Source organism: Micropterus dolomieu, linkage group LG06 (assembly GCF_021292245.1).
Source record: "Micropterus dolomieu isolate WLL.071019.BEF.003 ecotype Adirondacks linkage group LG06, ASM2129224v1, whole genome shotgun sequence".
NCBI classification, from domain to species: domain Eukaryota; kingdom Metazoa; phylum Chordata; class Actinopteri; order Centrarchiformes; family Centrarchidae; genus Micropterus; species Micropterus dolomieu.
The window spans coordinates 25,613,903-25,626,489 of NC_060155.1; the positions used below are offsets into that span (position 1 = coordinate 25,613,903).

Consider the following 12,587-nt stretch of genomic DNA (forward strand, 5'->3'; position numbering starts at 1 on the left):
TCTCCAAAAGTAGAACGGGAGCCAGAGCGTTCAGCTATCAAGCTCCTCTCCTGTGGAATCAGGTCCCAGTTTGGGTTCAGGAGGCAGACACCATCTTCCCATTTAAGAGTAGACTTAAGACTTTCGTCTTTGATAAAGCTTATAGTTAGGGCTGGCTCAGGTGAGTCCTGAACCATCCCTTAGTTATGCTGTTATAGGTCTCGACTGCAGGGGGACTTCCCATGATGCACTGAGCTCCTCTCTCCTCCTCTCTCTCTCCATCTGTATTCTTAACCCATTAATGTGTGTCACTAACTCATCTTCTTCCCTCTCCCGTAGTTTTGTGCTTTCTCATCTGGGTCTGTAGTTGCAAGCCACCTGCTGCCCCCATGTTCCTGCTTGATACCCGCTGCTGAAAAAATTACTAGTTCTTTATTATCATCATTATTAATGCTATCATTATTACTATTATAAATATATACTTTTATTGATATTTGTATGATTACCATTACTGTTATTTTACATCTCTACGTGGAGGTTTCATTGTGCTACTGTGTGCTCTCTTTTCACCTGCTCTCCCCCCCTCTCTCAACCCAACCGGTCAAGGCAGTTGGCCACCCTGAGTTTAGGTTCTGCTCAAGGTTTTTTCCTGTTAAAAAGTTTTCCCTTGCCAATGTCGCCAAGTGCTTGCTCCTGGTGTGAATTACTAGGTCACTGTAAATAATATTAGTAAATATAGTACAGTCTAGTACGGTGCTATATCTGAAAAGTGCAATGAGATAACTTCTGTTATATATTGGCACTTTATAAATAAAATTGAATTTAATAACTTAATGATAAATTGGAGTAGAGGTTTTGATATTACAAAAAATTTTGGATCACACATACAATTATGCAGAGTGCCTTTATCTAATGCATAACAGTGGAACACAGTACATTGATCAGTTTAATGAGTTCAGTTCAGTAAAATTTTCCATAGATCAATATTGTAAAAATATATTTTTTTATGTTTTAATAATTTCAAACCATATTACCCAGCAGAATTATGGAACATGCAGTTTTTGTGCAGCTTTTGCTGGCACAGACAGACATACCTGATTCACCATGAGGGGAATGAAACTGGGAAACAACAAAAAACCTGCTCCTGTGAGAAGTGGAGATGATGGTTACACACTGCACCAGTCCAGCAGACAGCAGGGTGGAGAAAACACTTTTATTCTTAAATATTGTATTACTGGGACCACTACAGAAAATTGCAGGTGAATATTTTACAGAAGCAAAACAATGGGAAACTGCACTACTTTATGGGCGTCTTTGCACTGTAATTCAATATCTGATGTGCAATTCACGGTGCTGTCAGCGGCCACAATCCATTCTCTGTGACTTCTCCACAGAGTGTTGACTATTGCTTAGGTTAACATGCAATCATTTAACTGTTTTATATTAAATTTTATTTATATAGCGCCAAATCATAAAAGAAGTTATCTCAAGGCACTTTTCATTTAGAGCAGGTCAAGAAGAATCTTTGTAACACCCAACAATTCCCACCATGAGCAAGCATTGGCGAAAACTCAACAGGCAGAAACCTTGAGCAAAAATCAGTAAAACAACAGCAAAGGTAGTGGTACAGATATCAACAAATAAAAAATAGTTCAACAGAAGTTCAACATAAAATTGTAAAATAATAGTAATGGTTAGGGAATAATATTAATATTAATAAAAATAATAATAGTAATCATAATGACAATCAAAATAACAATTACAGCATTGGGTGTTCAGCAGGAGCATGCAGGTATTTATGCAATGATAAAAAAAATACACTATAAGCGAATAAAAGCTGAATTTAAAAATGTGGTATCTAATTACAGTAACTGAATTTTATCAGTATTGTTTAAAGTAATTCTACCTTCTAGCTGAATCTAGCTGACAGGCTTACCGTACTTCATTCTTCCACAGCAGCACAAAGGAGGGACTGATGCTCAAGTTGTTGCACTGTCACAGGGAGCCAACGGAAGCTTGAATGTCTGAATGACATTTGCATGCTGACCTTGGTCTCACATGGCCCCGTCCATCAAGGGTTTCGATATCTGCAAAGATGATAAAATAATAATTGCATGGTGTTATTCTTTGTCATCCACTTTCAAACACTAACAAAACTATGTAAGCCATGGCTTTGTTCATCATCCTGCTGACCCTGTCAGACTTAAAAACCTTTTTACATCATTAACCAACATGTGGCACTGTGATGTTTACAAATACTTTAGGATTAATTAGCAGACACCACCATAATTAACGTATCAAGGTGACACCATTTGTTCTTTCCATCAAAGATTTTTGCCCCCAACAATTGGCCTTAGGAGTGTGGTTACATCTCTGTGAAATCGCAGTCATGGCTTCAATAGCTAAGGCATAACAGTGGATAGTTAGCTATCCTTGAGTTGATGTTCCATATAAATAGGCTGATATTGGCTATGGTAGTAAATAAATAAGTAAATAAGGACATAAATTTGTATATACTGCATGGATTCAAACTACCAACATCAAATTATTACATTCCACAAAGGAATAAACTTGAAACGTTTATGAAACATGTGCTCTAAAATAAAGTTAGATTTCAAAGTATGTCTGTGAAGATTCTCACTCATCCAGGTAATATTTATCCAAGGAAGGTTAAAATCAAGGGCAACAGGACTTGGTTGAAGATACTTGAAAGGGGGTTTCAAGGTATATTTTCAGTGCCATGCACCTGTTGCCCCTCGTCCATCATGACATCAGAGAATGCACTTCAGCTATATCGCTGCCCTTCTCAATCAGAGAGAAAAAAAATCCAGCCAGAAGAATTTCACAGGGTTATCTTTGTCCTCAAGGCCAAAGGAAAGGTAACAATGCCATGACGACATGAGACAAAGGGTGTAGACCTATCTGGGCAGAACAGTGGTGAGTGATAATTTAAAGTCCCTGACCTTAACTCTCACTTGACAACAGCTGCAACACTTTATTGTCACAGAAGATATTGTAGAAATGCATTTCACCACCTTCCAGATGACTGACCTTCACTGAACTTTATCTTTTTGATTAAGAATCTCTACATGACAAGTCCAGAGCTGTTCTCAAAGCACAAAGTTTGGAGAACAAATTAGTCTTATTAAGCCTTTAACTTTGCTTGTCTATTACCCTTCTGTTTGGGATAGAATAGGGACACTGAATTGCTGTTGTTCGGTGGTAAGGAAAAATTACGGAAAAGAAAGTGGATCCTTTTGTTTCTAACTCCAATTTGCTTTAATCAACCTTTTGTTTTCACATATAAACAAATCAATAGTCCAGTCAATTCCACAGACAACTCTATGTTGAAACTATGAAATCACACTCAATAGATCTAATTAAATCAAGTCAGTAGCTTTTAAGAATTTACACAAAACCTGATCTGTTATGATTCATACGAATAAAATTAGATCCACTTGATATCAAGCCTGTCCCTGATCCCCACCTCTTGCCCTCCCCTTTCTTTGTACCATGTATTGTCCCCGCCTTGTTTGTCACAAGGTGAAAGCACCAAATAGCAGCAGTACATCCTCCCCAATAAGGAGCTTTTTTAATGTGTAACCTTTCTCCAAAAATGCATTCCATATATGGTGGATATACAGCCTTTATTAATGGAGGGAGGGCTGCTGTCAGCTACGGGTCTCATCACTTGATTAAAGGTTGAGAGCCAAAGGTAAGCAAAACATTTATATCTGTGGTGTGGAAATCGAAATGTGACATTTATCTACGGTAGCTATAAAATACTTCACATGTGTACCATGTTCCTGCCAGGTGGTAGTTGTAATGGAATAATATTTTGCTTTGTTTTCTGGTTTGAATAGCAAGACACTTTCCCTCATCTCCATTGGACCCTAGGTAACAATCACTTTTGATTCTCTCAGAAGAGTCTATAATCATGACTACAATACCCTCAACTTTAGTCAGCACTTACATTAGATTTAGATTTTTTATCTACAGTTGTTGAAATTGAACTGATATAAGATTAAGAGTTCATGGTAATTTTCATACTAAAGAGACAGTTAGCACAGATAGTACTGTGGTACAGTAGTAGGCTACTATATACCTTGTCATTTCTGCACATGTAGTATACTGATTGCTAATGTAATGCATGACAATTTGTGACACAAGTCCTGTTGTACACATTCTATAATAATTCTGAATGCACAATGCTGCTTTTTGTTAATAATGATAATTCTATCATTAGTAATGGTTCAGCATTTGTAAATCCATAACAGGTTGAAAAATGGGTGATGCTGCAATGAAAGAGTTTGGGGCTGCTGCTCCTTTTCTGAGAAAGTCAGACAAGGAGCGTCTGGAGGCCCAGACTCGAATATTTGACATGAAGAAGGAGTGTTTTGTTCCTGACCCTGAGGTTGAGTACGTCAAAGCTTCCATCATCAGTCGTGATGGTGACAAAGTCACCGCTGAAACTGAATTTGGAAAGGTAGATACATTTTAGGTTCTGCAGAAGAGTTTTAATGTACATATTTCTTGAGAGGTGTTTTTGGTCAGTGTGACCATAAAATATGTTTTCTTTCTGCAGACTGTCACAGTGAAGGAGTGTGATATACACCCTCAGAACCCGCCAAAGTTTGATAAAATTGAAGACATGGCAATGTTCACCTTCCTCCATGAGCCTGCTGTGTTGTTTAACCTCAAAGAGCGTTATGCAGCATGGATGATCTATGTAAGACAATAAAACCGTATCTTCATTGATAAAGCAAATCAGTTAATAAGCAACATACTGTACTTATGACTAAATAACACATTATGCTATCTTCCTAACATCTGTAACCCTTCTAATGCTGTGACAGACCTACTCCGGGCTCTTCTGTGTGACTGTCAACCCCTACAAGTGGCTGCCAGTCTACAACCAAGAAGTGGTTGTTGCCTATAGAGGAAAGAAGAGGAGTGAAGCTCCTCCTCACATCTTCTCCATCTCTGACAATGCCTACCAGTACATGCTGTCAGGTACATAATCTGTTTAGCCTTCATCTTGGTAAAATATTAAACTCTGATATCATTGTCTTTTTTACTGATAATTTGATAATTTCTCTTGCTGACAGACCGAGAAAATCAGTCAATCCTTATCACGTAAGTCACCCAGCCAACAGAAACCTCTTTGGTAGTTAAGAGTTATATATCTTAATATATATATCTGCCTAAATCTTTCTATATCTCTTCTGCTCAGAGGAGAATCCGGTGCTGGAAAGACTGTCAATACCAAGCGTGTCATTCAGTACTTTGCCAGCATTGCTGCTGCCCCGAGTGGGAAGAAAGATCAAGCTGCTGAGAAGAAGGTTTATATTACAAAATATATTTCTGAATTTTTACAATTACACTTGAATTAAAATATTATTTCTAAAAGCTGAAAAACATTTTGTAAAGTTACACACTTGGCACTGAACCTGAAGATGTGTTTTGTTTGACAAACTCAGGGTACCCTGGAGGATCAAATCATTCAGGCTAACCCTGCTCTGGAGGCCTTTGGTAATGCCAAGACCATCAGGAATGACAACTCCTCCAGATTTGTGAGTGTCTGTGTGGTTTCAAATGGTAATTTCTCAATTTAAGTGAAAAAACTGGACCGAAATAAGTGTCTCTCTTCCTCTTAGGGTAAATTTATCCGCATTCATTTTGATAACCGAGGAAAGCTAGCCTCTGCTGATATTGAAACTTGTAAGTAACATGGTTTATCTAACACATTTGAACTCAACTTATCAGTGTACTACAATAAAAACAATTATTTCTCTAACAGACCTATTGGAAAAGTCTCGTGTGACCTATCAGCTCAAAGCTGAAAGGGACTACCACATTTTCTACCAGATCTTGTCTCAGGCAAAGCCTGAACTTCTAGGTAAGCGTACAAAATACATATAATTAATAATTATTACTGTACTGTAGGCGTCATGCTGTGTATCATAAAACAAATATTTTTTTGTGTGAATATCTTTTCAGAGATGTTGCTTATCACCAACAACCCCTATGACTACGCCTTCATCTCACAAGGAGAGACAACAGTAGCCTCCATCAATGATTCAGAGGAGCTGATGGCCACTGATGTCAGCTGATTCTTTAAATCCCTGTCAAAAATTAATTGGTCAATTTTTACAATGCCAGAAATGCTTTTTTGGTCATATAATATCTTTTTCAGGAAGCATTTGATGTCCTGGGCTTCACTCAAGAAGAGAAGAACGGCATTTACAAGCTGACTGGCGCAATTATGCATCATGGTAACATGAAATTTAAGACCAAGCAGAGAGAGGAGCAGGCAGAAGCTGATGGCACTGAAGGTAGGAGATGGTTTTTGAAATAAGCTAAGCCAACAGGAATCAGGGATAAAAGAAAATGGTGACCTTAATTGATAATTTAAGAACAATTTCTTAACAGATGCTGACAAAGTAGCTTATCTGATGGGCCTGAACTCTGCTGACCTCATCAAAGGTCTCTGTCACCCAAGAGTCAAAGTAGGAAATGAGTGGGTCACCAAGGGACAAAATGTTGCTCAGGTGAGACAATATGAATTAGTTTTGTTTAATTCCAAAATAAAGTCAGAAAAGTTTTGCTAAGGTGTTTTTATGCATTTTCTTTGTTAGGTTACCTATGCTGTTGGCGCACTGTCTAAGGCAGTGTATGAGAGGATGTTTCTGTGGATGGTGGTGAGGATCAACCAATCCCTGGACACCAAGCAGCCTCGCCAATACTTCATTGGTGTTCTGGACATTGCTGGATTTGAGATCTTTGATGTGAGTTTGGAAAGAATATATTATTTATATGAAACAGTCTTTGGTTTAAGGAGAAATCATTACGCCTGATCGTACAATGTACCATTTCATTACAGTTCAACACCTTTGAGCAGCTGTGCATCAACTTCACCAATGAAAAACTGCAACAGTTTTTCAACCACCACATGTTTGTGCTGGAGCAGGAAGAGTACAAGAAAGAGGGCATTGAATGGACTTTCATAGATTTTGGGATGGACTTGCAGGCCTGTATAGACCTGATTGAAAAGGTGAGCGACTGGACTAATACATGTTCAGCCATACAGGATAATACATCATATGAATGATTAAAAAAGATTGTGATTTTTTTCCAAATAACTTATATTTTTGTCCCATCAGCCCATGGGTATCATGTCCATCCTTGAAGAGGAGTGCATGTTTCCCAAAGCCAGTGACACCACCTTTAAAGCTAAGCTCTATGACAACCATCTGGGGAAATCTGCCAACTTCCAGAAGCCCAGAATTGTCAAAGGGAGACCAGAGGCCCATTTTGCCCTGATGCACTATGCTGGAACTGTTGATTATAATATCAACAACTGGCTGGTGAAGAACAAAGATCCTCTGAATGAGACTGTTGTTGCACTGTATCAGAAATCTAATCTTAAACTGCTCGCTACCCTCTTTGCAAATTACGCTGGAGCTGATTCAGGTTTGTATTTAAAAATTCAGTAGTATCTCGGTTTAAAAAGGATTTTTAATGTTTAATGTGGAAGAATTGTACAAAGGTAGAATGAAGAAACTTTCATTATAAATGCAAACGTGCATACATGCACTTGTTCTTCTGTCACCCATACTGTTTTAAAAAAGCTAAAAATATCTCTAGTACATTATTTCTTAAATCTAATGAGGAATATTTCATTTAGTTCAAGAGTCTGGTGGGAAGGGCAAAGGTGGCAGCAAGAAGAAAGGTTCATCCTTCCAAACGGTATCAGCCTTACATAGGGTAAGATCAATTTCATTTACAGTTTGTGATACATTAGCTAATTGAGAGGTTCATTTCAGATTTAAGTCCTAAGAGTCCTTAATCGTATGGCATTACGTTGTTTATACACATAATGGTACTGTTAAAGACAATGTTGATTGGCAATCAATTCTGTCATCTGTGGTGCACTCACAGGAGAACCTGAACAAGCTGATGACCAACTTGAGGTCTACTCACCCTCACTTTGTACGCTGCATCATCCCCAATGAGACTAAGACTCCTGGGGCCATGGAGAATCCTCTGGTGATGCACCAGCTGCGCTGTAACGGTGTGCTGGAAGGAATCAGGATCTGCAGGAAGGGCTTCCCCAACAGGATCCTCTATGGAGATTTCAAACAGAGGTGTCTGTCAGATTTACAGATGGGTGCCAAATTAAAGGAAAAGTTTCAGGCACCCTGTTGGAGGGGTGGACACCATTCTACCATAAGATATACCATCATTTAGTGTTTTGATGATGCGGTTGTTATTTTTGCACATAAATTTGTTTTAGTTATTCATTCTACTATATGTTTGGTAATAGTTATTTCGTTGGGCATATTGTGGAAGTGATATTTTATACAACATGAAATAAAATTGAAATGATCTTTTATCTTCATTACAAAGATATCGCATTTTGAACCCAAGTGCTATCCCTGAGGGACAGTTCATTGATAACAAAAAAGCTTCAGAGAAGCTTTTGGGCTCCTTGGATATAGACCATAACCAGTACAAACTGGGGCACACCAAGGTAAGCATTGGTGAATTACATTCTGACATATAGTATAAAGCATATACATTTCTGCCATGGCGTAATAAGGAACATTGCATGGTGACACTTTATTTTACAGCAATTCTGTAACTACAGACAAATGCTGGATATCACTTTGTTCAGCTACTGTACTCCTTTCATTCACAATATTACAATCTTTGTGATAAAACTGAAATGTTGCTGTAAAGGCATGTGCATGAGCAAACATCTTCACCATGGGCATCTTGTGCTTGACACTGCTGATTTAATTTGTTTGCAAAACTCAGGTGTTCTTCAAAGCTGGGCTGCTTGGTCAGCTGGAGGAGATGCGAGATGACCGTTTAGCTCTAATCATCACCAGGATCCAGGCAAGGTCACGTGGCCTTCTCGCAAGAATTGAATTCCAGAAGATAGTAGAACGCAGGTACATGCACTATATTAATATACTGAATATTCAGTTGATTCCAATGCCATAGGCATAAGTTGATATATTAATATATTCTGACAAGCAAGGAAAAGACATCTTCTTTAACAAACTAAATTAAGCGAGTGCTTCAAAGTCATTCACAACTGTGTTCATAAACATACATGCACATAATGAATATACATCAATTTGCACAACTGCACCAATACAAGTCATGCAGAAAATCTACTCATTGTACAGAATTAGTTGCTCTGCTACATTACAATATCTTTATAAATCAACGTCCACAGGGATGCACTACTTGTGATCCAGTGGAACATCCGTGCCTTCATGGGGGTCAAGAATTGGCCCTGGATGAAGCTGTACTTCAAGATTAAACCTCTGTTGAGGTCAGCAGAGACTGAGAAGGAGATGGCAAACATGAAGGAAGAGTTTGCCAAACTCAAAGAAGCTTACGCAAAGTCTGAGGCTCGTAGAAAGGAACTAGAGGAAAAAATGGTCACTCTTCTCCAAGAGAAGAATGACCTGCAGCTCCAAGTTCAATCTGTATGTTTGCCTGTCAGCATTACACATAGTATTGAAATCAAACATCTGTTAGTGTGTACTAATGTGGCTTTTTAATAATAACAGGAGCAAGATAATCTTTGTGATGCTGAAGAAAGATGCGAGGGGCTGATAAAGAGCAAGATTCAGCTTGAGGCAAAAATCAAAGAGCTGACGGAAAGGCTGGAGGATGAGGAGGAGATGAATGCTGAACTGACTGCTAAGAAGAGGAAGCTGGAGGATGAGTGCTCGGAGCTGAAGAAAGACATTGATGACTTAGAGCTAACTCTGGCTAAAGTGGAGAAAGAGAAGCATGCCACTGAGAACAAGGTACTATAATACATAGTTGTCTCAGGCTGCTCTGATGTTGTATATTCAAAATGGCTAATTTTCTGGTGTATATAAATTGCAACACAGAATGCTAACGCTAAGGGTGAACAATCGTTTTACTAACGACTTACTTTCCTTGCAACAGGTGAAGAACCTGACTGAGGAGATGGCAGCTCTGGATGAAATCATCGCTAAGTTGACCAAGGAAAAGAAAGCCTTACAGGAAGCTCATCAGCAAACACTGGATGATCTGCAGAGTGAAGAAGACAAAGTCAACACTCTGACCAAGGCCAAAGCTAAGCTGGAGCAGCAAGTGGATGATGTAAGAATATTGTAAACAAGAGTTTGTTGGATTTTTTAATAACAACAAAAGATTAATTGAATAGATTTAACTAAAATACTGTAATTATTACCCACCAACCAACCACAGCTCGAAGGGTCCCTTGAGCAAGAGAAGAAAGTGCGTATGGACCTTGAGAGAGCAAAGCGGAAGCTTGAAGGAGACCTAAAGTTAGCCCAAGAAAGTCTCATGGACCTGGAAAATGACAAGCAGCAACTCGAAGAGAGGCTGAAAAAGTAATGTGAAAATTGTACTCATCAAAACAGAAATAGATTCAAGTCTTTGTGTCAGCCTCTCATTTAAAACCTTATTTTTATCCACAGGAAAGATTTTGAAATCAGTCAACTCAGTGGCAAAATAGAAGACGAACAGGCAATGAGTGCCCAGCTCCATAAAAAATTAAAGGAGTTGCAGGTAATGTTAAATAAGATGAAGATTTCATTTGCTTTGCACAAATGTGACATTTAGCTAATGTAACAGGCTTTTAATGCAAACATTCATTTTTATTTTTGTCCAGGCCCGCATTGAGGAGCTGGAGGAAGAGCTTGAGGCAGAACGAGCTGCCCGAGCCAAGGTGGAGAAGCAGAGAGCAGACTTGGCCAGAGAGCTGGAGGAGATCAGCGAGAGGCTGGAGGAGGCTGGTGGAGCAACATCTGCCCAGATTGAGATGAACAAGAAGAGGGAGGCTGAGTTCCAGAAACTCCGCAGAGACCTCGAAGAGGCCACTCTGCAGCATGAAGCCACTGCTGCCACGCTCAGGAAGAAACAAGCTGACAGTGTTGCTGACCTGGGAGAGCAGATTGACAACCTGCAGAGAGTCAAGCAGAAACTGGAGAAGGAGAAGAGTGAGCTCAGGCTGGAGCTGGATGATGTGGTCACCAATATGGAACATATTGTGAAGACAAAAGTAAAAGACTTTATGCACTACATGTTATTCTACTAAATGTCTACTTACACTACAGAAATGGTTCATGTGCCACTGTTAATCCTTTTTTGTTTTCAGAATAATTTGGAGAAAATGTGCAGGTCTCTAGAAGACCAGATGAATGAATATAAAACAAAGGCAGACGAGGGCCAGCGTACCATCAATGACTTCACTATGCAGAAAGCAAAGCTTCAAGCTGAGAACGGTATGCATTTGATTTAAACAGTGTGTTTCTTTGAGATTTTGGAAGGTATTCATTTCATTCTTTTATCACAATTAGGTGAATTTGCAAGGCAGCTAGAGGAAAAAGATTCCCTGGTGTCTCAACTCACCAGAGGGAAACAGTCCTACACTCAACAACTTGAAGACCTTAAAAGACAACTGGAGGAAGAAGTCAAGGTAGCAAAGAAATTGCAACAAGACATCCTTCAGTACAGATTAAATATTGGTACATGAGAAGCATTATGATATGCTTTCATTTCAGGCAAAGAATGCATTAGCCCATGCAGTGCAGTCTGCTCGTCATGACTGTGACCTGCTCAGGGAGCAGTATGAGGAGGAGCAGGAGGCCAAGGCTGAACTGCAGCGCGGCATGTCCAAGGCCAACTCTGAGGTAGCTCAGTGGAGAACTAAGTATGAAACTGATGCCATCCAGAGGACTGAGGAACTGGAAGAAGCCAAGTGAGTCAAATATATTTTCACACCTTTGTTTAAAAACAATGACCACTGACTAAATTCTATCGTACTTCAGAAAGAAGCTGGCTCAGCGTCTGCAGGATGCTGAGGAGGCAGTTGAAGCCGTGAATGCTAAATGTTCGTCTCTGGAGAAGACCAAACACAGGCTGCAGAATGAGATTGAAGATCTCATGGTGGATGTAGAGAGGTCTAATGCTGCTGCTGCTGCTCTGGACAAGAAGCAAAGAAACTTTGACAAGGTTGAATTTAAATACATATGGCAATTTTGCTCTTTTAGATGAACAACAGCATACCCTTTGACCTCATGACCTTAAAACGTAAATATTTCAGATCATTTATCTAAAATGTGAACTGTCTCTCAGATTTTGGCAGAATGGAAACAGAAGTACGAGGAGTCTCAAACAGAGCTTGAGGGCGCTCAGAAGGAAGCTAGGTCTCTGAGCACTGAGCTCTTCAAACTGAAGAACTCCTATGAAGAATCTCTTGAACATCTGGAGACCATGAAAAGAGAGAACAAGAATCTGCAGGGTAAGGGTAGCAGCAGCATAAATTACAGAATTTGCTCTAATATCTAAACCATTATATGATAATGCAACTTTTTGTTTCTCAGAGGAAATATCTGATCTCACTGAGCAAATTAGTGAGGGTGGAAAGAATATTCATGAGCTTGAGAAGATTCGAAAACAGCTGGAACAAGAGAAGTCTGAGATTCAAACAGCCCTGGAGGAAGCAGAGGTATGTTCAAATTATATACTTGAACATGTTTTGGTAATTGATAGTAACTAGTCATTCATTTCATTTTCAATCTTTATTTCAC

General features: G+C 39.2%; 1 protein-coding gene across 1 annotated transcript in view; it reads left to right on the forward strand.

The window, feature by feature from the left end:
- Positions 1-4,264: 4,264 nt before the first annotated feature.
- The window catches only part of LOC123972963 (myosin-7-like), an 11,122-nt gene continuing 2,799 nt past the window's right edge, over positions 4,265-12,587 (forward strand). The window contains exons 1-30 of the mRNA XM_046052746.1: positions 4,265-4,465; positions 4,565-4,708; positions 4,836-4,992; positions 5,088-5,115; positions 5,213-5,321; positions 5,460-5,552; positions 5,637-5,700; positions 5,780-5,878; positions 5,980-6,083; positions 6,176-6,314; positions 6,412-6,530; positions 6,618-6,767; positions 6,863-7,033; positions 7,143-7,452; positions 7,667-7,746; positions 7,921-8,126; positions 8,389-8,512; positions 8,800-8,936; positions 9,227-9,482; positions 9,567-9,809; positions 9,955-10,131; positions 10,240-10,385; positions 10,473-10,563; positions 10,667-11,056; positions 11,153-11,279; positions 11,355-11,473; positions 11,559-11,755; positions 11,826-12,009; positions 12,133-12,298; positions 12,381-12,505. Coding sequence (XP_045908702.1) covers positions 4,265-4,465; positions 4,565-4,708; positions 4,836-4,992; positions 5,088-5,115; positions 5,213-5,321; positions 5,460-5,552; positions 5,637-5,700; positions 5,780-5,878; positions 5,980-6,083; positions 6,176-6,314; positions 6,412-6,530; positions 6,618-6,767; positions 6,863-7,033; positions 7,143-7,452; positions 7,667-7,746; positions 7,921-8,126; positions 8,389-8,512; positions 8,800-8,936; positions 9,227-9,482; positions 9,567-9,809; positions 9,955-10,131; positions 10,240-10,385; positions 10,473-10,563; positions 10,667-11,056; positions 11,153-11,279; positions 11,355-11,473; positions 11,559-11,755; positions 11,826-12,009; positions 12,133-12,298; positions 12,381-12,505 — 4,656 coding nt within the window. The remainder of the gene's footprint in view (positions 4,466-4,564; positions 4,709-4,835; positions 4,993-5,087; positions 5,116-5,212; positions 5,322-5,459; positions 5,553-5,636; positions 5,701-5,779; positions 5,879-5,979; positions 6,084-6,175; positions 6,315-6,411; positions 6,531-6,617; positions 6,768-6,862; positions 7,034-7,142; positions 7,453-7,666; positions 7,747-7,920; positions 8,127-8,388; positions 8,513-8,799; positions 8,937-9,226; positions 9,483-9,566; positions 9,810-9,954; positions 10,132-10,239; positions 10,386-10,472; positions 10,564-10,666; positions 11,057-11,152; positions 11,280-11,354; positions 11,474-11,558; positions 11,756-11,825; positions 12,010-12,132; positions 12,299-12,380; positions 12,506-12,587) is intronic.